This window comes from Alligator mississippiensis, chromosome 1 (assembly GCF_030867095.1).
Source record: "Alligator mississippiensis isolate rAllMis1 chromosome 1, rAllMis1, whole genome shotgun sequence".
NCBI lineage: Eukaryota > Metazoa > Chordata > Crocodylia > Alligatoridae > Alligator > Alligator mississippiensis.
The window spans coordinates 249,380,860-249,405,948 of record NC_081824.1 but is presented as its reverse complement, the minus strand read 5'-3'; the positions used below and the strand labels follow the sequence as shown (position 1 = coordinate 249,405,948).

At 45.0% G+C, this 25,089-nt stretch overlaps 1 protein-coding gene across 4 annotated transcripts in view; it reads left to right on the top strand.

The window, feature by feature from the left end:
- The window catches only part of LSAMP (limbic system associated membrane protein), a 1,444,497-nt gene that overhangs the window by 1,375,209 nt on the left and 44,199 nt on the right, over positions 1-25,089 (top strand). For 2 of the 4 annotated variants that reach the window (XM_059720473.1, XM_019476222.2), the window contains 3 exons: positions 5,517-5,637; positions 7,853-8,001; positions 14,190-14,225. In XM_059720473.1, coding sequence (XP_059576456.1) covers positions 5,517-5,637; positions 7,853-8,001; positions 14,190-14,225 — 306 coding nt within the window. The remainder of the gene's footprint in view (positions 1-5,516; positions 5,638-7,852; positions 8,002-14,189; positions 14,226-25,089) is intronic. The other 2 variants (XM_019476221.2, XM_019476220.2) reach the window with 1 other exon arrangement.

Below are 25,089 nucleotides of genomic sequence, written 5' to 3'. Positions count from 1 at the left end.
CTTCATGTTACAGGAGTACGCCAAATGGTCAATCACAGAATTAGAGCTTGGCTTCCCCAGCCAAGACGATCAAGAGTCCCTACACATTATAGCTGATGCAGAAATACCACTGACATCCCTACTGGATGGTGAGAGCAGTCCCTTCCCATACAAACTGAAATTCTTCAAGACACTAGCAATGGGAACATTTCCAAGTCAGCTCACACTTACATCTCAAAATTGTCTTTTGTGACTGACCACAGTTATATGAAGATTAAGCAATAGCACAGGACAGGACTGTGGCCCAATGGGGCAGAATGACAGTGGGGAAAAAAGCACTGATAGAGCCCCAAGCCTGTAGGATATTATCCTTGCCTGCCAGAGGTACAGGTGCGTTCCTGGAACCTGAAAGAGCCATGTTACATACCCTGCCCCGGCACTGACCTCCTGCGTGACCCTTTGTTTCCCTTTCAGGATGCCCAGGAGGAAACACCCTCCTCACAGGTTCCACTAGAGTACTTGCCACCTGCAGTTTCTCTAAACCCAATGTTATGTTGCTGCAGTAGACTTGGAATGAATGAATCATCTACCTCCAAGTATCTATAGCTTTATGCACATATGTGGGACATTTCATGCACTATCTTCTCCTATGTCATGACATATGCCTGTGATCTCCCAATCCCCTCCCTTTGTTTTAAAGGTGAAAACTTTTCTTTTCACCTTTTTTTTCCTATTTAATGACCACAGTAGAGCATCCTTGTCCATGTAGGCAGAGAAAAATGTCTACTGTGCGGGCCGGGAGCAGTCCGAGGCCCTTTTTTTTGCGCGGCGGGCTGTGGCCAGCAGCCCGGACACACCGTGTCGGGGAAGGCAGGGCGGCACGCTAGAATTAGGCACGGATGCTTAATGGTTGATTTAAGATTATTTACTTACACCGTAGATGGTCGCGGTGCAGGCTGGAAAACTTCCAGGAAAACTTCACTTAAGTCCCAGTTTAAGGACTCGGACAGAGCTCTGGATTCACTCACACGAAGTTTGCTAGGCTCCGTGGAACTTTGCACGCGGGGAAGGGTATGTCGAGGGATCGTTCGGCGATGGGGAGAGGCTAGAGGCTGATCAGACCCCTATAGCCTTCTTGATATACACGCTGGGTCCAATAGGCTCCGCAGCGCTTAGAGATCTTCACGAGACGTGAAGTCTTCTCCTCCTGATGTTCATGGAGTCCTCCAACTTGGGCAGAAACCACTCAAGCCTCTTATACGGCTAGCAAGCCAATCGCTAGCCGCCACGTAGGAATAATTTAGAACTGACCAATAGTGGGGCACAAATTTGAATACAAATGGCGGGAACTCCTTGCAAAGTGCATTTCTGTGCTGCAATGAAGAAATGCACCCTGCAAAGAAAGCTACAAATGGTGGGAAATAATTCAGCAGTGCCAAAGCACACACAAACAAAAATCACACCCTTGGGTTGTGACATCTACCATCACTGGCTAAGAGGTCCAAGCTGGACAGGGGTTGAAGATTTTTCCTGAGGCCAAAGCTCTTGAACTCCATTGTATTATTGTTAAAACAAGCAGATTTTTTTTCTTTGCTCAAGAGAGCTGCCAGTTTCAGAAGGACTCTTGTGAGAACCTGTTCTGTCACAACAGATGGTCAGACTCCTCTCCAGGATGCATGGGTGGACCCATGATTTTGGAAAGGGGGAGGCAGGAATGGTGACCTACGTTGCAGAGGTGGCTACACCCCAGCTCCCAGTCTCTTCTTACCACACTGGGGTGAGCAGACTGCACCACAGGAGTAGCATCAGGGATTTCTTCTTAAGTCTCTCAAGCAGATAATTTTCCCTCCTCCCTCTCTTCCCCTCCATACTCAGCAATACATTCCCACCCCTCCCATCCACTCCTTTCCCCCTCCCCTCCCCTCCCACTGCTGCCACTGTCCCCAGGTGACCCAAGAGGGGCTGGGGGGGGTGACCCAATATGGGGTGGGAGCTCCAGAGCTGCTCCTGCTTTGCTTTACCTGGGCTGCAGATGAAGCCAGAGTTGGCTGGAGACAGCAGCTGCAGTGGTGGCAGCAGCAGCAGTGGACAGGTTTCCTTCCCCCCATGCCTGCTGCGGAGCTGCCAGGGGGAACCAGACAAGGAAAGGGAACTCTGTTGTCTTGGCCTAAGCCCAGCTCCATCCAGAGCTCAGTTAAAGGAGGCAGGAGCAACTCTGGAGCTCTGCCCTTGCCCCTGCCCCTTGGGACAGCCAGAAGTAGTGGCAACAGTGGTGGGGAATGGAAGTGGGAAGAGAAGAAAGGTGCCAAAGAGAAAGGATGGAGGAAATTCTTACCCAATTTGAGGAGGACTTAAAAAAAAAAGTCTCTGGCTGCTGCATTTTTGCTGTGGCATTGACTGAAAGGGTGGTAGGTCTGTACCACTGTACCTACCCTGGATCTGCTCCAGCCCAGATGTACAAGTCAGACCAAGTATCTCCTAAGAAGACTGTCTAACGAAATTTCCAGTTCACCTTGGTTTCATGTTAGGTTGGAAATACCTTTGTAAGAGTCTTCCTGATGGAAGCTTGACTCTTTAGGATCCCTACAGACCCCACAATTGCAGGATTCAAGAGGGAGTCCACTCCAGACAGAGCACTCCAAGCACGTTTCAACCTGAAAAAAATGTGCTGGTTTCTTTCAAGTCTTGGTTGGTGTCTCAAGTCAGCTGTTACTTGCTTTAGGGATGGACCTAAATCTAAATCCCTGAATCCAAATCCCTGAATTTTGGATCTCAGATCCCAATTTTGAACCCAAATCTGCCCCTGCTAACCCCAGCTTTATAATGAAGCCAAAAGACATCCCTGCTAGCAGTCAATTTCCAACAGGAAAGTGTTTTTATCATGCTGACCTAGCACAGATTTCACTGGCATGCCCATTCTTGTCCGTTGTCATGTGATATAAAGCATCTCCCTAGTCCGGAATAACTCTGCACTAACCCTGCATTTATTACTCAGACATAGCAGTGCTGGACAGCTGAGAAGATAGGAAAAGCTGCCATTGATATCAGTGTGAGTTGCATGGGCAGCATGCAGAATATTCAAGGTTGGAGAGAAGTCTGCAGTCTAGGTGGGAAGTGAAAGTATTGTCTGGCATGATTAGATATCTTGGTAATTTATTTTATGAAAATATCACATACAGTAATAATGTCTAACACCAAATAAATTGTTCTGTCAGTGTCAAATCATTGATCTGTTTCTTGGCCTTAACTAGACCCTTCCAAAACATTTTATAACTCCCAATGGACTGTGCTTCACATAATGAGGCCCTCTGTAAAGTATGTCACTTCAATGTACATATAGGAAAACTGAGGCATAGAGCAATAAAGAGTTAGGAGCACAATCCAGGATGGAACCGTCTTCCCTGCTTCCTCTGCCAATACATTTAAATAAATTCAGGACCAGTTACTTTTTTAAATATAAATTTAAATATAATATTGGCCTCTTGAGGACTCGCCCAAAGTACTGCAGCTTTTCATGGGATGATGTACTAGATGACCTCCTGAGGTCCCTTCCAGCCCTAATTTTCTGTGATTCTGTGATGTGTCAGGGACAGGACTAATCTTTATTCAGCACTCAGCATTGATTGGTTGCATTTCTTAGCTAGAAAAGCGGCTAATCAGGAATAGTATTGCAGGCCCAGGCCACGTGACCCACCCAGAAAGTTCCTCTTAAAGAGCTGTCTGGCATGGCTAATGTAAAGAATTCTGGGACTGAGGGACCGAGTCTTTTTTGGTTGGTAATCAGAGTACAGAATGCTTAGAGCCTGCACAAACCTTGCAGGGAAGTTTTCAGGTCTTCAGGAAAGTATTGGTTTGATTCATGACTCATCTCATGCTCTGGCTTCAATGGAGTAGAAATGGTTTCTCCTACTGCAGACAGCAGAAAGATATACTGCTAGAGCAGGAAAGTCCAGGCCACACGTTTGAAAATATCTCCCTACAGGATCCCTTTTTTCTCCCTTGTTAAAATATTTAAGTGAACCACACAGCCCTTCCTAGAAAGACAGCATTTGCAAACACATATTAATATTTATTATGTTCCAGTGAACATTAAAGTATCCTTAAAGTCCAACATACCACTAGGATAACAGTCAGGAAAGAAACTGTATAAATTCTGATTGCTTTAAAAAACAGATGTCTTCCAGGCAGATTTCTTTCTCTAACACAATCCCATTTTCATTCCTGCTAGCTCTGATATATCAAAGAAGCTACCTGACAAGTGTCTGAAGTCTTTTCTGGCATAGGCATCAGCAAGATGGTCAGCTGAGTTCCAGCAGCAGGAACTTCAGCATTTATGATTCAATATGAAGCTACAAAAGCTCAGCTGGATTCCCAGTTCCCACAAGAAGCTGGTAGAATTGCTCATTGGGAAAAGCACCTTTTACCTTGTAAAGTTTGTTTAATGATTCAAATAGTGGTGAACCAGGGGAAGTGGTGCTGCCCAGAGAGTACCTGGGGTTTGGTTCAACTAAAATATTAACTCTCAGGACTCTCCATCTAATAACTAGCTGGCACCAAGATCTTTCTCTAGTAAAGCACTGCAGCATCTGGTCAACTTCTTGCTGGCTAGTCCTTCCAAAGAGTCAAGATCACAACTCACAGGCTTCAAATGAAGCAGGTTTTGCTTAGGAATCTGAAGTCATGAGGAAAGATGAAAAGCAAAGAAATTCCAGAATTCACAGACTAATTTTTACTAGGCCTGACTTTTCAGACTTGAATTTCCTGAAGGAGGAACACCTCAATAGAACTACCCAAAGAACCTTGACTGCCAAATAGCTCAAAAGTGTTCTTATTTTCAAAGGCATTGATTTCCTATTGAATTCCTTCTGTCTGAAACCATAAAGCTACTTCTCTGTTATGCAAATACAGTTGGTTCCTCGCTTCTCCCATTTTTGAGGTCAGAAGTGGTGGTGATATCTACAATGATTTCATGTTTAGTGAATGAATGCTGCTCCCTCCTCTGCTTTTTTTTTGTCCTTAATGAAGTCTTTGTCCCCTCTTTGGCTCTTTAACAACCCCATGCAACAATATCTATGCAAATGCTGTAACAAATCAGACAAGGTTCTTTGGATAAATGTGATATCTGTTATTAGACCAACTAAATAGTTGGAAAAAAATTCTTTACAAACTTTCAGGCACAAAACCCTTCTTCAGGCCAACGTGGCTATGACAAATACCCCCTAAGAAATCAGTGAATTCTATAATTTAACTTTAACATTGCCTTCTTGCCTTTATGTATTCTGATATAGATTTGCACAGTGCCATTAAAGCACTCAATACATGGACAACTCTGCCCCAGGAAGGACTCAGGAAGTGATTATACTTAAGAAATCCAAGGCTGTCACCTTCCCTACAGCCAGTATCTGTGGTCCCACACCAGTGCAAGTCACTTGTCACTTAAGCCACAAGTTGCTTGAGCCAGACATCCCCCAGATAGGTTCACTGCTTCTTCACACCTGAGACAGCATATGAAATAACCCATGGTTTCTTTCCTGCAGACCCCCCGACCATCACAGAATCCAAGAGCAATGAAGCTGCTACAGGACGGCAAGTCTCACTCAAGTGTGAGGCATCAGCAGTGCCTACACCCGACTTCGAGTGGTACCGAGAAGACACTAGGTAATGGCATTGTCCACCTTTTTCTTCCCTCTGAATGCTCAAGAGAGTGCCACTATTCTCATTCTCCTCCCTAGACACAAGCATCACAGACACACAAACTCACATCTTATCTCATTGCATCAGACTACCTAAGTAGAGAAGGCCTGATCGGGACTTGAATGCCACGCCAGTTGCCTGATATGGGATAGAAGGAACAAAGGTTCCTTCTTCTCTTGTATGAGGTCCTGACCACGTCTATGTATTCCACAACCCAGGACACTTGCACAGGAGGAAATGGTATTGGTCCTGGATCTGTGACCAAATGCCAACCCAAGTAATTACAGTCTAGCTACCTAAATGCAAGGGAAGATACTCTTTAAGTTCCTCCATGCCAGTATGATTGAAACCACTGCAGCCATCTGTCTGCATATGAAAAGGAAACGGTAACAGTCAAAGGGCCTGTATACATGCTATGTTTACCTTGGTATAATTCACAGTGGTGACATATGCATTGCACCAGGACCCAGAAGGGAAGAATGAACAGGCATCTGGGAATAGCTGCTCACACTGGGGCTAAGTACAGACAGCCAAAAAGCCCAACCCTGAATCAGTTTAATCTTTACAGTTTAATCTAAGCTGCATAGATTGAACTGGTAAGTAAGTGAACCAACATTCACTTTTGACTCCAGAAATGCAGCCACATGCCTGCGGTGGGCCAGGCTAGAGTGCTTCTCCCTGCTTGGGCCAAGGTTAGCCCACCCACCCTGCGAGGCAGGGTTTGCGGGAGATGTGCAAACCATTCTGAGATACTGGGGGCTATGAGTTAACTTGAATCTGGAGGGGATCTGGAACAGAAGTTGAATAAAACAATTTAACCTAAATCAGTAAAGTCTGATACTAAACCCATCCAGGTTTATCTTAAACCAGTTCCAGCCATTTTGAACGCCGTTTATGTGCACTTAACTTCTGTTATGTTACAGATTTGAACAGGTTTCTGATCACTTATTCCAGTTTATGGGAATTTCTGCCCCTAGCCAAGGTGGCTATGACAGTACCTCACCATTAGGTAGCAAAGAACAGGTAATAGCTTACTTGCATATAGCAAACACGTACACCCGGGATTGCTGTGAACACCCAACACTTAAATCAGAGTAATCTACCGCAGTATACATTTTACTTCTGGTTCTCCCCAGGGTGATTTTACACTGGATTCTTGGAACTTACATTTGTTTAGGACTCACGACTTATTTACATTGGTAGAAAGGATGGTTATACTATTGTAAATGCATAGTGGGTGCATCTATGCTTCATTAACGTGTCTTAGTGACTGCACATTTAGTTTAGTCCTTAATGAAGTACTAACTATATGTGCAGTAACTAGAGTTATTGCACAGTAGCACCAGCTCATGGGGGGGTTTTGTGATCCTTACTGCGCATTAGCTGCACATTAGCCTAATAACACTGCGCAGTAGGCTATTAGCATGGTTTGGTTTTTAACTGCCACACTACTGTGCAGGGTTATTAGGCTAATGTGCAGTAAGTATTTCATGTAGATCTGCCTCATGTGTCCAAACCCTAAAGGAGTGATATCCAAATATTTCCTTTACCAGGAAGGCACCCTTTTCACCTGAATGCTTGTTCTGACTAGCTTAAAAATAAGGGTTGCTATCCTGGATTTTAACTCCACCAGTATCACAAGCTAAAGCAACACTTGTATTTTAAAATATGCTTGTGAAAGCATAGTAGATGACATTTTATACAAAACACGTTTTATCCCACTCAAAGCAAAATCTTGGTTACCTTTGGTCATTGGCTGTAACTTCCACCTTATTCCCAGGCAGCGTATACTGTACGCAGTGTTTGTATCCAAGGTTTGGCCAGTGTTAATTAAAAATTCCCCGTTTTTCACTCACCCATTCTACTCTCTTTTCCTTCTCTCTTACTATCATTTTACCTTTGCCATAGTTTAATTTTCCCTTCCTTTCTTTCTGTCACCTTTTCCTCATCTACTGCTTTCAGGGGTTTTTTTATTCTTTCACTCTTCTTTCATCTTCTTTTATTTCCTTCACTCCCCTATGCTTCCCATCACCTTTACCTATCCATCCTTCTCTCTGTTAATTTATCTGCCTCCTTTCTCTCTCCTGTTCTCATCCACCTCTTCTCCCATCTGACATCCAGAACCAACTTGCTCCCTGTTATGACATCACACGATATATCTCTTTTCTTGGCTTCTCAGGATAAACAGTGCCAATGGCCTGGAGATCAAGAGCACAGGGACCGAGTCCTCTCTGACAGTGGCCAATGTCACTGAAGAACACTATGGCAACTATACCTGTGTGGCCGTCAACAAGCTGGGAGTAACAAACGCCAGCCTATACCTTTACAGTAAGTATGGAAGCAGGGAGGGGAACACTACAAAGACCAGTCCGTGTCTTTGCTGTACAGTAAGTATGCTCCAGAGCGTGCTAGGAGTGGAAAACATTAACCTGTCAAACTTGACTGAAACACCAGTTCTGACCAGGAATGGAGTTCAACTGAGACATATGTTTTCATAGCCAGAGCAGAACATATGCAAATGCATAAGCAAAGGTTGACAGTCAAACTCCCCATGACCCTTTCATTGACTTTCTTTGCTGTGATTAGATAGCTTAAATTGTCTGTCTGTCTGTCTGTCTGTCTGTAATTTTTAAGATGGTTTATTCTGACCGCCCCTTTAATAAGGAGGTAGAATGTGAGACCCTGATGGTTCCATCAAAGAGGTTGACCCAGTTGGTCTTCGGAAAGAGGCAAAGGAATGAGTCTGAAAATAGGCAAGAAGTAAATGGCAAGAAGTCTATACAACAGGAAAAGGGATGTTCCATGAAAGGCAAAGACCAGGATAGGGTAAAGAGGCATAGTGCATTTTTCAGGGACTGCAGGAGCACAGGTGAACAGTCAAACAAGTTCAAGGAAATATAAAAATGACTCAAGTTTACTGGAAGTTCTTGAAGGTACTTCTGTAGATTTCAACAGCAGCCAGTGCAGGCCCTAAAACCAGAAGTGGGCTTATCCCCAGACTCTAGATGCAAATCCCTGGCAGCTTAAAAGATCTGAGTTTTGTAGATATTCCCCTAGGTATATCAGGGCTCAAGCTTGATTTCAAATGACCATCCCTACCAGAACTTGGGAGTGTTTGAAATAGAGCTGGATCCAAATTTTGCACCTTGGTGGTTTCTTTTGCTGGCGATCATCATCAACAAATAGCAACAAATAGCATATAGCTATCCAAATGGGGCCTCGTGCACAGAAATAACTGGGGGGCTGCTTTTCTTTGGACATATGGTACTGTACAAGAATCTACAAGGTCACAGCCTCTCTAAGCAGGGCAAGTGGTACTGGCGGGTCTCACTGTGAGAGGCATGTTGGTTTCTGCTTTGGGGAAACCTGGCTAACCTAAAAATAGGGAAAATAGTTTAAAATGATACAGCAGGGAGGGGAGAGAAGCCTGGCTTTTTCTTTCTTTTCTTTTTTTGTTTTGCATTCACCAGCTCCCTGCATTGTTTACATTTTAATTTGGAGTTTTGCCAATCTAAGGTGAGTTCCACAGCACAGTTTAGTTAAGCCAGTGACTCTAATCGTAATATAAGACATGAACATATCTTGGACCAAATGAAACATTCCATCACGGAAACAAGGTAAGTTTTCAGTTTGACAGTGGGTTTTGTTTTCTTTTCCTCCCCTTCGTTTGGAAATTGCTGGGGATTCAAATCGAAATCTCAGGCAGTAGCCTGGAACACCAGCATGGAATGCTCCAAGCTTTTCTGTCTCAGTAGTGTTAATGATAAAAATGCTAAATCTAGAACCCATGATTTGAGGCTACATTCTAAATTTGGCACTCCCTGCTGGCTCCTCTGCTCTAGATGAACTGAATTGCTTCCCTGAAACAAAATCTGTCTCAGATCAAAACTCAGCAACACATCCATAAGCATTTTGCCTGCCTATAGCAACTTGCCTCTGAGGATCTTGGAGGTTTTACAGCCAATGAATATTTTAACATCACAAATCAATGGGAGATGGATGATGCTGCCTTCTACCAGTTGGATGCTGAGACATGGAGAGGAAGTGACTTACCCAAGGTCATACAGTCAGTAGCAGAGCACAGGCTAGACCCCAGGAGTTCTGGTTCTCTGAATCCATGTGAATAGCTTTATTCCTTGAATAAACTTATTAAGGATGTCATGAACTCAAGTGTGGCTGGGGGAAGGGAGGGCAGACATGAAAACCATTTAAAATGCAATGTAGAAATTAAATAAATTGAGCTTTTAACAATTTTTGCTTTATTATGATGCGTACAAGGAAAAGCTCTGTGCTCTTTTAATTTGTTAGGGCTTCTTTATTGTTTTCCTGGCTTGTTTTTATTACCTTAGAAATGCTAGCTGGAAAACTCTCTGTTGAGTAGAGAACTGGTAAAACAATAACATTGCCAGAACCCAGAAAGTGAAAATTCAGCACCAGAGAGAGGAAGAATTTTTGTCATCCTCTGTTGTTGTTGTTGTTGTTATTGGTGGTGAAGCTTGTTTCTTTAATTGACATTTATTTAAGATTAATGACACATTGACATTGTAGAAAGAAAACAGCCTGGTTACAATCATGTGTTGACATTTCACCAAATCTCTCTTCCCTTTCTTGTAGAAGAACTGAGGTGGGAAGAGACAAAAGTTCCCACTGCTGATATATCTCAGGTTAAAAAAGCTGAGGATACCATAAAAGCAACTCTGGGCAACCCTTTATCCATCAAAAAGATGCAAAATAAAAAAGAACACAAGCCCAGCTTAAAACAAACAAGAAACACCCCTTTGCAGGTCATGCAGCTCAGACACTGCAACTGCACACACTCAGCCACAAACAAGTGCATGTGTTTGCAAGGTACAGCGTGCGATGCCTCTCAGTGATTTTCTCCTCTGGAATTGGATTGATTAAAACAGCAGGGGGAAGATTTTATTTTTTTTTAAAGGGAACAAACTCGCTCTAGGGCAGCGTTTCTTTTGTGAGGCAGATGGAATGTCAGTGCCTGAAGCCTCCACAGTGGTTGAAGAACCGACAGATGGTGAGAAAACAGTAAAAAAGGTGGAGGGTGGTGATAGTCAGATGCTTTTGGCTTTGCCGGAGGTGGAGGGCTTAACAGGCACTCACCAAATTATTTGAAAATACAGTTTAGTGAGAGAGAAAATAGGGGTGATTGATGTTCCAGGAAACATCAGGTGCTATGAAAAAGTCAGAAGATGAGGTCCTTAGACTTAATGTGATGATAGGAGCTGCATAAAGAGCTTAGATATATTACTAAAGAGCTAGTGATCTTCCTGAATGGACCCCACAGGATCTTTGCCTGCTGTGTAGCCAGAGAGATTTATACTCATCACTTCTGGAGTTTGCCAGAGACAAACATTTCTATCCCACAAAATGAAAGAGAGGTGAGGTTCAAAACAGAAGGAATTATAGAAAGAATGTGATAAAAGACAGGAGAAAAGACATCAAGCGTCCCATCCCAGAACATCCAGGCTGCAAGAGGTTTCTGGGAAAATGATCAGACAGAGGCACAAGGGACATCAGACTGATAGAATACAGTGGTGATGCATCAGTGTCAGCACAGCTGGATACATTTGTCCTAAATGTAGCCTGTAGGAAGGGACTTGTTTTCCTTTCAGAATTAGCAGGGGGCTTTGGGTAAATGCATGTACAAGGCAATAATTTGTGCCTAAATCCATGTGATGCCCAGGAATAAACGTAAACTTACACAATATGTAGCTACTCATGAGCACATGTAAAGGCAAGTAGGCAGATGTATATACGTGCACACACTTAAGGCAAGTGAGCACATGCAGGCATACAAGTATGTGTTGTGTATGCATAGTTGTATGCGCATACACAACTGTTTCAAAGACATCCCAGTGTGTAATGGAAACAAAACAAAAGTTGTCTCTGCACCTACTGGGCCAAGGGCTCAGCTGGTGCAAATCCACTGACTTATGTCTTCAGAGGGTCTAGCCCGTTGATTTGGGATAAAGCAGAAAACCACAGGCACTGGCAGCATCTCACATTCCTGCTGGCTACATTGTCTGGTTTATGGCAGACGCTCACCCCAGCAGTCCCTTCTCCTCACCAGTTTGCATCCTTTGTGAGCACGCCTGTGAATAAGCAGGTCTGGAGTAGAAGAGGCAGCTGGCCAGGCCTGTGCCAATTAGAAGCTGCAGCAAGCAGGTTTCTACCACTTGAATCCTCAAGAGACTTCAAGTATTGTTATCATTTTGGTCACGCAGTGCTATCTTCAACAATGAGCATGTTCCTTGAAGAATCAGAACGCACTTCCAATCTGTCATTATGTATCCACAGCTAGGCAAGGGTGCAGGTTTAATTCGTACACACGCGCATATCTCCTCTCAGCTCTTAGTCCATGGGTTGCTTCCTGCACACATTAGTTTATGATAGTTGCTGTTTAGCAGATGGGGCTTGAAGCCTGTCGCTGTAAGTGAATTGGGCAGTCCACAGTCTGCAACATGCCTTTTACCCAGCAGCCCTGCATTCTAACAGGAACTGTCATAGCGAGGAGAATAATGAGGTGAGGTGAGGTGATGTTGTTATGGGGAGGACAGGTTGGATAATGAGCCCCGGGTGGAGCAGAGAGGGTGGTTCTGGCAAGCCAGGGGAATGGAGGTAGAATCATTCAATAGACAGCAATGTGGTAATGAGGCTGGAGTGCTTTTACTTTAAAGTGCTTGCAGTGTGCAGTCTCCTGCCTGCTGTGCAAGAGGCAGGTAAGGGGTTGGAGTTATTTAACTGAACTAAATAACAAGGAAGTCATGTCAAGCACAACAGCCTGTTTTCGCAGAACAATGGTCCCCTGTTGCTGCATAAACACTGAGGGCCAGGCTAGCTGTGTGTTTTCCAAGCAAGAGACAATCTCCCCAGTGCCTGCTGCGGACTCAAACACTTCCATTAGAGCTGTTAGGGCAGGAGATCTACCATTGTCGTAGGGATGTAATTGACCTGCTACGTTCGGATTGGCTCGGGCTATTCACAGAACAGCTTCTATGAGCCCAGGGTCTCATATAAAGTGAGTTAATCCCTGAATAGCAGGAGTTTGGTTGATAACCAAGTGAATAATGGTGACTATACCTGTATAATCTGCAAAATGCATTTCCCATCAGAGATGATCTTAGTGGAACAGGAGATCGTGTCTGTCAATTCATTTAGCCTGGTAGCTGCCCCACATCTGTCAGGCAGTGTAGGCAGAACATTCACATGTGTGCATACGCACAACCTAATGTCAGCCCCTGGGTGGGAAAACCTGTAGTTGGACACCTACCATCTCTAAGTCTCTACTGGCTGGCACAATGGAGGGGGAATGAGCTACCAGCTAGGCACAGGGGACTGGCATCACAAGTGTTTGGGTCTGTGCCTAGCTCTTCCACTGATTTACCACATGATCTTGGGCAAGTCTCTGCATGAACTGCACCATCTGTAAATACAGGACGATGATACTGGGCGCCTCACTCTGACAGGTTATGAATCTTAATCCCTGAGAGCTCATCTGCACTGCCTCTGAGTTGTACCTGGAAGCACTGATGTGAAGGAGGTTGCTCCCACTGATTCCTACTCTGCACATGCCATATCCCAGAAATGGGGCAACATATGACCTCAAGGGATCCCTAAGAGTTCCCTAATAAGCATACTCAAGGCAGAGCCCATGAGCAGTAGCACTGGGGACACTCATTGGGCTGCTCTAAGGGAACTGTAGTCCTTTTGAGCTGATGGGGGGGAGGGGGGACTTATCGGGGGGGCAGGTTGCTTCTCAGTAGTGGACCCAGGCACAGCCTGGAGGTAAAGCCCATAGGGCCTGTACAGGGATTAGGATCCTGGAGTGGGAAGTGCTTTAGGAAAGCAATGCACAATGCTAGAAGTCTCAGTATCATGGTGCAAGCATATAACAAAGAATCTCCAAGCAGATAGTTCAGTACAGCAGCCTTATAAACAAAGGGCTGCTGTGATGGGACTGCAACTTCCCTCTGCCTCAAATATGCCATGGGGAGGTAAGAGGCCAAAGGAAACTCATCCCCAGTTGGGGTTCAGCACAGTCCATGACATGTCCATGTGAATTGCAAACAAGCCAGTGTTGAATAGAGGCCATGGAAGCAGTGAGTACATGTCAGGGTGCTGACTTGTAAGGCTGCATAAGTGCATCTCAGTCACAAGCTATATCTAAGCAGGAGAGGCAGCTAAGTGGGCCCAATTTGTGACAACATAGGGGTGTTTGGATGTGGTAGCAGGCTGTGTGACCTCTGCTGTAACTAGTTTCAATGTGGGCATTTGGTTCCTCCTACTGTGCAGATACCACTTGTTCAGATCTGTGCCTGCTTCCTGTTGCCAATGCATCCCAGGGTGTGTTGATGGCCTGATGCTCTGGAATATGAAACCTTAGTTAATACAATGTCAGGCTGGGAGAACTGTCAGGTTTATAAATCCTGTTTGCTCAGTGTGGAAAGTGGTTTTTCCTTTTCACTTGCACGTTGCTTATTGTTTTTTTTTCCCCCCTTTAGAGCGAGTTTTACCCACACTCCCCAACCCTTTTCCAGGTCAGTATATGTTTTATATCAAAGTAGCTCTTTAGCCGGGTCATTCTCCATCATCTTCAACAAATGCTGAGAGCTAAGGGTGAGCAGAAAAGTCCAAAGAGAATATAACATCAAGGTGTCCTCTTTTCCATGACATGGGTATTGACCCTTTGCCCCCCTCCAAATCGTTGCCAAAATCCAAGCCTGAGCCTGAGACTGTGTGTCTGAGCTGAGACTCAGAAAAGTCTCAATGTGTTAAGTGCTGTTCAGATTGTCTCCAGGTCCAGCTCTATATATTCCACCCAAAATGATACATGGCAAACTACTTGAAAATGGCTCTTCTTTGGATGTTCCTTGTCTGAGTAGAAGCAGCAGGGTACCTGAAATCTTGCAAGGGGAAAATAAATTCAAAACTACTACTATGAGGATTCCAGAACAAGTTGTGCAAATAAGTGGGAACAGGGAAGCATGCAAACTTAGGAGTGCTTATTCACAACAAATCTTTTCCCCGGCTCATCTGTCGCCAATGAAAGCAGCTTCTGCTTTTTGTATGGCAACTCAGCTGGCTCACTAATCATTAATGGAATCATAGTTAGTTGTTAAAGCACACAAGATGGTGAGAGGCCTTGACTGACCGAGTCCACAGGGAAAGAGTCTAAAACTATAGTAAAGGAAATCCGGAGAGCTTGGTAGCAGTTACATCTCTGTCATGCATATGGTAAGTCTTTAGTCAAATCAGCATGGCAAAGATGTTCAAAAGTTTGTCCAGGTTTTCAGGATATCTCTTCCTGGCACAATGCAGGTCTGTATGTACCTGGGCTACCTCTGAACAAGATGGCATGTCTGCACAGCCTCATCAGTGTCATGAAAAGATACTTGCTTGGTTCCTGGAACCAGCATAGCTGTATCCACTCAACATTGCACCCACGGTCATTAACCTTGGTGCTAACGGGCTGAGCACCAACCTGATATGACTGCTGCTGCTGGTTCTGGAACTAGGTGGATTGGAGCTAGCTTAGTGATTGGGGTACCCAGCTTGACACTATTAAAGAGGTCCGATTTTTAAGAGAGTGAAGGCTTGATGTCTGAAATCAGGCCACCTTAAGGTGTTTTGAGTTTAACACAGAACTGGAGTCAGTCAGAATCACTAATCAGCCAGAATCCCTGGCCTTCTTGGACCTCAGTGTCTCCATCTGTGTGAAAGAGAAACACTGAACCTGCAAGGGTGTTTTAGGGACTGAATAGTTAATGTGTGCATAGAGTACGTGGAGGCAGGGGGCAGAGTCCAAAACATTACTAGAAGACTCAGGAAAGTGGCCAAGTGCCCAAGTAAAACACCTGCTTGTCCTTCAAGGAGATGAACAGCAGCAGTGGGTGTTTCCCACCAGCTCAGCTTCCCCACCCTACATTTTCAAATCAAGATCTTCTTCTGGCAAGTATTCAGGCTCAGGATGTGGCTACAATTGCCTATTTAGAAGTAAATCTGCAAATACTATTAAAGAAGAGTGCCAAAGAGAGAGAGAGAGAGAAAGAGAGAGAGAAGCAAAAAAGAAATCAAGCTACCATTAAAATTAAATCCCGGAGAGTGATTTGCAAATAACGTTCAAGGAGCCGAAAAAAGGAGTAAAGTAGGCCATTGGGAACCTAGCATGGCAAAATAAATCCAATTAAACATGATTATTATATGCACTGTAAATGAAACATATGCTTGGATGTGAAATTAAAGTCATAGAAGCTGTTTGGAGTTTAAGGATTGGTGGGGTTTTTTAATTTCTTTCAGAAATTTTGGGGACTTTTAGTGGCAAATATTTCTGTCCAGTGGAGAAGTCATGGTCTGTCCCTTTTAAAATATGTATCTAAATATTTATCTGTATTTGTTCAAGTTCATAGGCAGGCAGGGATTTTTTGCCCATTTTTTCTCCAGTCTATTGCCTCCTGTATGACTTAGTGGCCCATTAAGGTAAATGATACAGCAAAAATTGTAACTGAGCTAAGCCAAGATTTCTGTGCCAAATGTCCTTCTTAACCAAGCAGCTAGGGCCATCCAACACTTTTAATCAACCTTTTAAAATGCTTCCCCTCTGCTTTTGATATTTGTTTCACTGCTTCTTGTTCTGCTGATATTGCCTCAGGGCATATCATAGGGTGTGGACAGACATAACACTTGAACTGTTCCAAGAATGTCACTGATCAGGAGCCAGTTCACAGTTGTCTCTGGACAGAAGTGTCTGTACATATACTGATAAGGGTTCTAAGTAGAACCATCACCTTTTAGGAATGGCACTGCTGCCAAAAACCCACCAAGGAGTGGTAGAGTATCCAAACCATTGTGTCTCCCAGAAAGGAATGGAGAGGTTGCCAGGCACTGACAGTGCCATGTAGGCCCCCCTGCCCCCCCGCTTGTGGTTTTCAGGGAGCTCCATGCCTTTGCCCCTCCCCCCGGTCTGTGGGGCTTTTGAACCTGTGCCTTGAAAGCAATGCTCCCAATTTCACTTCTCTGCTAAAAACCCTATACTCCAGGGTATAGGCCCTTACCCAGGGCCTAGAAGAAGGGTTACATTTACATTATTTAAATGTTTGTCAATAAAAGCATATGTCAGTACAAAAGTTTGGTTGTCTTTAAAAAAATGTTCTTGGATTGGCAACCCTGGGTGAGGAGGAGGCAAGCCACACAGCTCTCCCAGCACCACGCAACCCTTCCACTCTTCTTCCTCACTCCAAAATGAGCTGGTACTATGGAGGACAGGGTCTGTAGCAGGCAAGTTCAATTGACAACATGGCTTTCAAGGAAGGGGTTGAAAAGCTGCAGAGATCTTGGGGGGCCCCTGGGAACACAAGCGAAAGGTCACACGCCCCCTCCCCCCCAGCACCTGGAAGGTGCAAATCTAGTGGGGGTGCAGTGGTATGGTTGTACCTCTATTTCAGATCTGGCCATGGGAGAAGTAGTCCCCAAAACAGGTAAGAATATCTCCCCTCCCTTCCCTTCCATCTTCAGCAGAATGACCCTTCCCATCCCATTTCTCCCTGCCCACCACTGCTGCTGTACCCACTGTCCCAGCTGATCAGGGGCAGGGGAATACTCCAGAGTTGCTGCTGCCCCACTCCACCTGAGGACAGTGGTGGCAGGCAGGTGTCCTCTCCCTGCACTACCTCCCAGGCTGTCAAGGAATACCTAGGGGGCCTGGTAGAGAGAAGGAACCCACCTGCTGCTGTTCCCAGCTGGAGCAGGACAGGAGTGGTGCTTGAGCCCACTCTGTTCCTGGAGCAGCCAGAGACAGTGGCAGTGGCAGGTGGGGAGAAGAATGGAAGGGGAGGTATTGTGCTTTTGTGGAAAGAGGGAAAGGGAGCAGGTGCCAAGAGTGGGGTGGGTGGTATTCTTATCTGATTTGGTGACTTAAAAACAGTCTGAGCTTCTGCTTCCATGATGCAGTCTATCTGCCCTGGGGGCCAGAGGATGCTGGTGGCATATGGACTTGGATCATAGAGTCCTGGCTGCATTCCAGAACAGCCCCTTGCCCTGTATGTTTTAGGGCGGGGGGGGGAGAGAGAGACTGAGGAGTGCAGTTTGGGATGTCTGGAAAGCTAACCAGATGCTAGGCACAGGATGCCCTGTGTCCCAATGTAACATTAAGCCTGTTTTGGGGGGGACTAGCTCATAATAATACTTGATTTTCCTGGTGTGCTTTTGAAATGTTCCAGGAAGTTTAAGCCAGTCTTCAGTGGCCTGTATATCTAGACTCCTGGGGGTTTAAATTGTATTTAGAATGTATTAAGTATTACGTCTGTGCACACCCACAGTGACATCACAGTTGCAGCGAGTCTTTGAGAACATATGATATTGCGTTGCATTCTGAACCAGGAAATACTAAGTGGAGGTTACGGAGGGAAAAGCAGAGTTTAAATAGCCTGGATCTCATCAGCTTGCTGAAATCCCTTGGCAGCTTCTTTAATATGGATGGTCAGCACAGACATTGGTTGTTATCTCAATGTTCAGTCTCCACCTTAAAAGAAATCTCAGACAAAAAGTGACTTTTTCTGACCTGAGCCCTCGAGTTTACATTGTAAGATTCTGGCCTCAGCTTTGTCACCAACCTCTTGTGTGACCTTAAGCATCTCATTTTCCCCCTTCATCCTTCATCTTCCCTGTCTATCAAGTATAGATGATACTTCCATAACTTGGAGTTTCTGAGGATTAATTCAAAAGAGTGGTGCTTTGGGATGAAAAGTGCTGTGTAAGTTCCAGGTATTGTTATCATTATCTGGTCGCTGTTGAAATTCATTACTTTTAGGCAGGTCAGCAATTTAAAATGGGTCTCTTTAACTTGTATTGGATACGAAACACTTCCCTAGTACATTAGTGAAACCCTACTGCTTTTTATCTCAACTCCTCCAAATGGGGCCTGTGGCCTCCTTCGGAATACCAGGTTCCCTGGAAAAAAATTGGGGCATCCTTATTCTGAGCCAGGGCTTTAAAAATGCCCTTGCATATCTTCTGGGCTGATGTGTCATCAGTTGGTGGTAACACTGGCCTGTCAGTGTTCTGATGTTGTGTTATCATGGGATGTCATAACATCTGGCTGTACTGTGGCCGTATATACATTGAGGCCACATAAAGATCGAATAGAGGTACTCTTCCTCTGTATGGATAAGACTAGCAGGACCTCAACTCCAGATATTTCCAGTAGTACCTCTCATGTTTACAGCACTATCTGCACCTTAGACCACTCTTCAGTCTCTGACTACTCTCCAGCTCCCTGTCCCATCCCTTCCCCCCCAACACCAAGCATCTCAGGCATCATATCTCAAGCTTCTCCTGCAGTGCAGTTCTATGATTCTTCCATGCTTAGCTCTGGCCTGGGGTTACAGCCCTCTGTGCATCAACCGTGATTACTCAGCAGGCCTGTCTGTGTTCTGCACCTGCAAGTCTTCCTTCAGTAGCTTGTGACCAGTGATTCATACAGGTGACCAGACAGTTCTCTCAGACTACATAATTGTTATTTTCGCAGGAGGAACAGAGCATAACAAAAGAGAAAAATGAGTTTAAAACAACCTGTGGCTTCCCTTAAGCCCTAGCATCTTATTTGCCAGGGAAACAGGCAGGTTGTGTTTCTTCAGATCCCAGCAGAGTCTGCCTCTATATCAGCCTGTTTTTCACAAACATTTCCATAATTATTTTCTTTGAACATAACTCTAGAGAATGAATTTTTTTACAGTGTAATGGCTCAGCCTTGTCAAAACACGTCTCACATCATTGTCAGGAGCTTCAGAGTAGCACCTTCCCAGCTATCATCTTAGGCACTGCTGCTTAATAACCCCTGCACTGTTAACTAGTGGTTGCATTGCTTACCATGATGCAATATTTTACCTTCCACTCATTTCCCAATACTCCTGCTACTGAACAAAATGGACCCAGGCATAAATATCCCAATTACCCATTGCAGTTATCTTGTAACTGGGTTACATCAGAGCTCAGAAATTATTACAGATTAGCCTCACATCCTTCATACCATCTCTCTCTGACAACTATATCAGAGCTTGCCATGTGTCTGAGTGAGTGACACTGTTCTGAACTGCCAACCTTAACAGATAAAGGAATTCATGTGAAGAAAACAACCGATAAGGCCTTTTCAGACAAAGTCCAGTTCTGCTCATCAGGAGAAAAAAGATAAAAATAGTGACTGGGTGAATGGTCTATGGGTGGGGGTGGAAGTGGGGTAGTCCTGTCTTTCCACCAAACACTTACTGATTGGAGAATGACCCTGGATGTACTGTAGACTGTAGCTAGTCTCCTCCTAGCTGTAGCTCTCATAGTCTGTATTGTTACTAATGCCTTGATCACAAGGGTGGGAAGGAAGAAAGAGCTGTTCATTTGGATCTGATGACCAGAGGGTGGAGCTTCCTCAGAGGCCCAGAGAATAGCCTTCTCTTTAATGGCCTCCAATTCTTCTGCCCACTCCCAACCATGGATTAAGATCCCATCTGTAAATCACAGTCTTCCTCTGCTAATAATGTGGTCACCTCCTCTATCCTAGGACCCTGTCCTGGTTTCTCCAACACATGGATGGGCCTAAGTACCAAAGCAGTTCCAATGAGTGGCCACCTCTTCAGTGCAGGATGACCTTGTATTGGAAAAAAGCCAAATGTCCGGTTTGTTTTAAATAGGGTGTATCTAAAGGAAAGAATCATGAGGAAATAGGGTACAAATTCAAAAGGGTTAACATAATACAGGGATGTCCCGTTGAGCAATAATAACTACCTATTTTTGACCAGCCTGTCAAAATCAGGCAGCAGAAAAGGTTTTTTAACTCCCTTACGGCTTGTAAATGAGTCAAGTCCTGCAATGCCTTCCCTACTGACTTAAGGAACAGTGTGGCAGGCCTAACAAGATTTTAGGGTCAAATCCTGTTCACCTTGGGCCTGAATTTGACCAGAATTTGTCCCCAAACAGTATGGAAATGCTCCATAGAACCAGCACAGCCCACAGCCTGTCCATGCTGAAGCAAGACTCTTTTAAAATAACCCAGCTATGTTTGAGAGCCGTCCCTCAACACTTCATTAGAGTTAGAACTCGCTTCCCTAGCAAGCCACAGCAAACAGAACAGTGCAAACTGAAAATATTCACTGATTTTAAACCATGTAAATCCTTTGATATGATTGGGAACCCCAGAGCCCAAACTGGTCCAAAGAGTCCAGCCCTGTCCTACCCCTTTTGCTGACACAGAAGTGGAATAATTAAAAGCACTAACCTGACTGAGGTGCCATATTTGGACCCATACCCAGATCAAACCTTTCCCCCAAATTCAAGGGAGTCTGTTTGGATCCACCTTTCAGGTTGCAGTTATCACTGTGTAATGATATCCACATTGTATGGTCAGAGTGCACCTCCACCACTTAAACTGGATGGCTGGCTGGAATCAGACGTCAGCATCTCAGGGCAAGCTCAGTCTTAAAATTGGTCACCCTCTAGAGAAAGGAAGACCTGAGAACTCCAGAGGCTTCTGGCAAATATTAATGAGCCAGATTTTCACCAGAGCTCTTAGCATTTGGCAGCTAGAGCACCAGTCTGAATGCAGCAACACATACTTGTGTTGGATGTGACCTTGCACTGGAGACACTCAGTATGGATTAAGCAAGTCCAGGTGCTCAGATGTTGATGGCAGTTGTTCAGCAATGACCTAACCCTGGATGTCTACTTGTGTGACACAGGTCACAGAGCTCATTTGATAGTCTGGTTGACAGAATAGAAAGGAGAAGAGCTGTTTAAAGCACCAGCCTGGATGTAGGGATCCTATTCCTGGCTCTTCCTTAGGACTTTGCATTAATTCACTGTCCCATCTCAAAACTTAGAGATGTTCTAACTCTAATGAAGTGTTGAGGGAAGGCTCTCAAACATAGCTGGGTTATTTTAAAAGAGTCTTGCTTCAGCATGGACAGGCTGTGGGCTGTGTCCTCTACCCCCTTCCCTCCAGTATGCCCATCAGCCAAAAAAAACCACCAAAACCAAAATAAAACAAAAAAGATAATACCAGACTAAAAAAGAGTTGCAAGACTTAATTAATTTTGGTTTAGAAACAGCGCCTTGGATCAGGGAGGAGTGGAGAAGGGCCAATTATTATTTTTATTATTCCAGCAGCTAATATTGGCTGGGTTTCTGGACAGCGATGGATGGCTTACATTTGCCAAGATTGCATTAAAAAATCTTCTTCCCCATAAAAAAGAAAAAAAAATAGTTTCCTAAAAAAAGCTCTACCCACCCAGAGAGAAATGGTTTTATTGCTTGATCTGTTTCTGTACTTTTTGTTCATTAATTTTAATTTAGATTGACTTATTCCAAAATGAGCCTTAGATCGCATATATTTGCATAACCTTCCCCAGCTTCAGTCCTGCGATGAATCCAATGAGCTGAGTGAGAGATGAGAGGCAGGTGAAAGCTTGGACTGCAGAGCTTAGGGAAATGCTTCTCAATAAGCTCTTTGTCCTTGCAATGGGATAGCAAAGCAGCCCATTTTTAGCTACAGCTACAGCAGAACTGACCAAGACCCAGTACCCAAAGGATGGGTTCAGGTCAGACTATTGGGAGAGGACAAAAATAACTATATTGAATGGATTAGAAATGACCCCACCTTGGAGTGACTGTGCTGAGAAATCAGTTGCCAGGCATGGTGGTTGGTAGCAGTCCCTGCTGTAGTATAGACAGGTTCATTGTTAAACTGAAGCTCAGGCAGAACCTCACTAGCCAGACCCAAACAATGCAAAATTTGACCCAGTGTTTGAAGGAAATGCTGCATACCCAGCAATGCAACATGCGGCCTCACACCATCCAGCCCATCCTAAAACTGCCAGTTGAGTATGCAGGGAATAATAACAAGCCTTTGAATCACACTTCCCCCTTGGTTCTTTAGTTGGAGAGGGGAGTGATGGCTCTGAGGGAGAAATATTAATTTTCTATCAAGTGCACTGTAAATACACATAAAGCCTCTACCCCCTCCCTTCCTCCTCCCTCCCTCCTTCCTTGTTCAGTCATCTTCCCAGCAGCGACTATTAAAAGCACTACTAAAACCAAAGTAGAGGTGGAGGAAGGGAGTGAAAAGGCATCGTTCCTTGTTTTAATCCTTGAATATGAAGAGGGAAAAAAAGATTCACCCAAGAGAGCAGCTGAAGAGCAACTTCTCCCCTTCCTCCCCCATTTCCACTGTGAACCACCAAGGAATTTGGCTAACAAATTGGCCTCCCATCTGGTTATTGTCCCAAGTGAGCAGTCTCTCCATTCACTAACCCATGACGGTACGTCGGTTTGGGAAGCGTCGGGTTTATCTTCCAGACTCAGGCGCTGTGCTGGGCCCGTTTGTGAACTGGTTGCCATTCAGTGCCTGCTCTGCTGTTGATAAAGCACATTACACATGGCTGGGTTCGCATGATTAATACAGCTGTCTAAGCGCTCTCTCTAAAAAACAAAAACAACCAGTGGAGAAGGGGGGAGGGGCAGGGGGCCGCAAGAAAAGTGTCTTCAGACAAATCAGGCCTGAGGGAAAAGCAGAGGCACACTTCCCTGGTGGACACAGAGGCCTAGGCCTGCAGGGAGGGTGGGCAACAGAAAGGATGGCATCATTGTGGAGGAGAACAAAGGGGAATTGTACTTATTCCACATGCACACACACCCCTCTGGACTGCAGGGCGTCAGTTCATTGGGATAGCACGGTAGAGGGGGGCAAGCAGGCAGGAATCTGCCTGTGTAGAGGATGTGGCATAAGCAGGGCAGCTTTACCAAGTCCCAACTAGGCATCTTCTACAATAGGTATCAGAGGAATTTGTGGGCCTGTGATTGTGGTGCAGTGGCTGATTTGGTGGTCTCTCAAGGGCAAGGTCCTGGGTTTAAGACCCTGGCCTGGCTCAGCTTTGTTCCCCTTCCTAGACAGCAGGGGCTGTTATGGATACCATGGAGGTTATGACAGGGCTAGATCACTCTAATATTTAATACCCTATTCATACGCTCTCCCTCTAAAGCAGTCATGCCATGTAGGTTCTGGTGATCTAGAACGCAGGTCCATGTTATCAGACACATGGGGCTTCCCACAAATCCTGAATTTTGGTAGCAAGGGAGCACCAATTTTTCAGACCCATAGGAAGCCCTCTGAACCAGATGATGCAGCCCCAGAGGCCAGATTTGACTCATGGGTCGGGGGTTGAGCAGCCATACTCTAAAGCACCACTCCTGTCACTGTTTGAGACAGGATACTGGGCTAGGTGCACCTTTGGCCTGACCCAGTATGTCACTGCTTATGTTCTTATGACTGGACCCACCTTTGTCAACTCTTATTACACCTCCAGGGTACACCTGCTCATACACATCAGGATGCAGATGCAGGCTTATTTACACCGCACCTTAGACTCAATACTCCCATGCCCAGGAGCACCTAAAGGGTGTGCAGAAGTGGTTTTGTACCAGCTTTTCACTCCACCCCACAGCTGCCAGCATAGGAACAGTTCAACTTGCACCCTCCACCCTGCAGCCCCCTCCATCCTCCACACCCTTCCCCTGCATAATTTAGAGGAGCTTCAGGGTTACTTTGAGTTGCAGTGTGTTGCAATAGCATTAGAGGGTCTTTTCCCCTTCCCTCAGCCTACTCTAACCCCTCTTCCCACCCTCTCCATAGATACATTATCTGGGGATTGGGCTGGGGGGTAGTAGGAAGCACCAGAGCTGGCATAGCTTCACTTAAGCATTCCCTGATGCAGGGGCTGTTTAGAATGGCATTAAAAGCAATGTTTCTTTAACTCTTTCTAAAAGCAGGAAATAGTCCCACAATCGCCCTCAACTCCCATGACAGAAATTGGGAAAAAGATGAGTGTGGAATCTAGATTCCAACTTTCACAAATTCATGTGCACATGAATGTAGTTATCTTGACATCTGTACACACACCTACTCTATTCAACCATAGAAACATACACACGTGCATGTGCGTGCACACCTCTGATCTCACAACAGCAAAAGCAGGTGCCTACAAGAGTGCAGACACACACTATGCACATGTGTGTACAGACACAAACCCTTTGACTTGCCATCTCCAGCATGAATACTGCTGCTTACACACAGAGACATGGAGATGCCAACACAGCTTTGCTCACAGAAGAGTTGCCATGAGCTCTGTGGTGACCAGACCCCAGAGCAGAGTGCAAACACATAATTCACAAGGGCAAGCAAAAGAGAACAGAAATGCTGTGGGGCAGGCCATCTCTTTGTGTAACTCCATCTGTCTCTCCTTTCCTTATCCCTTGCCTTCCTACCTCGGCTCCATCAGCCTTCCTGTCTCCTCCTAGCTCCCTTCACAGCTGTTTCTTTCAGCCCCCTCATTACTGTCCTGTCTTCCTCCACCCTCTTCCTGT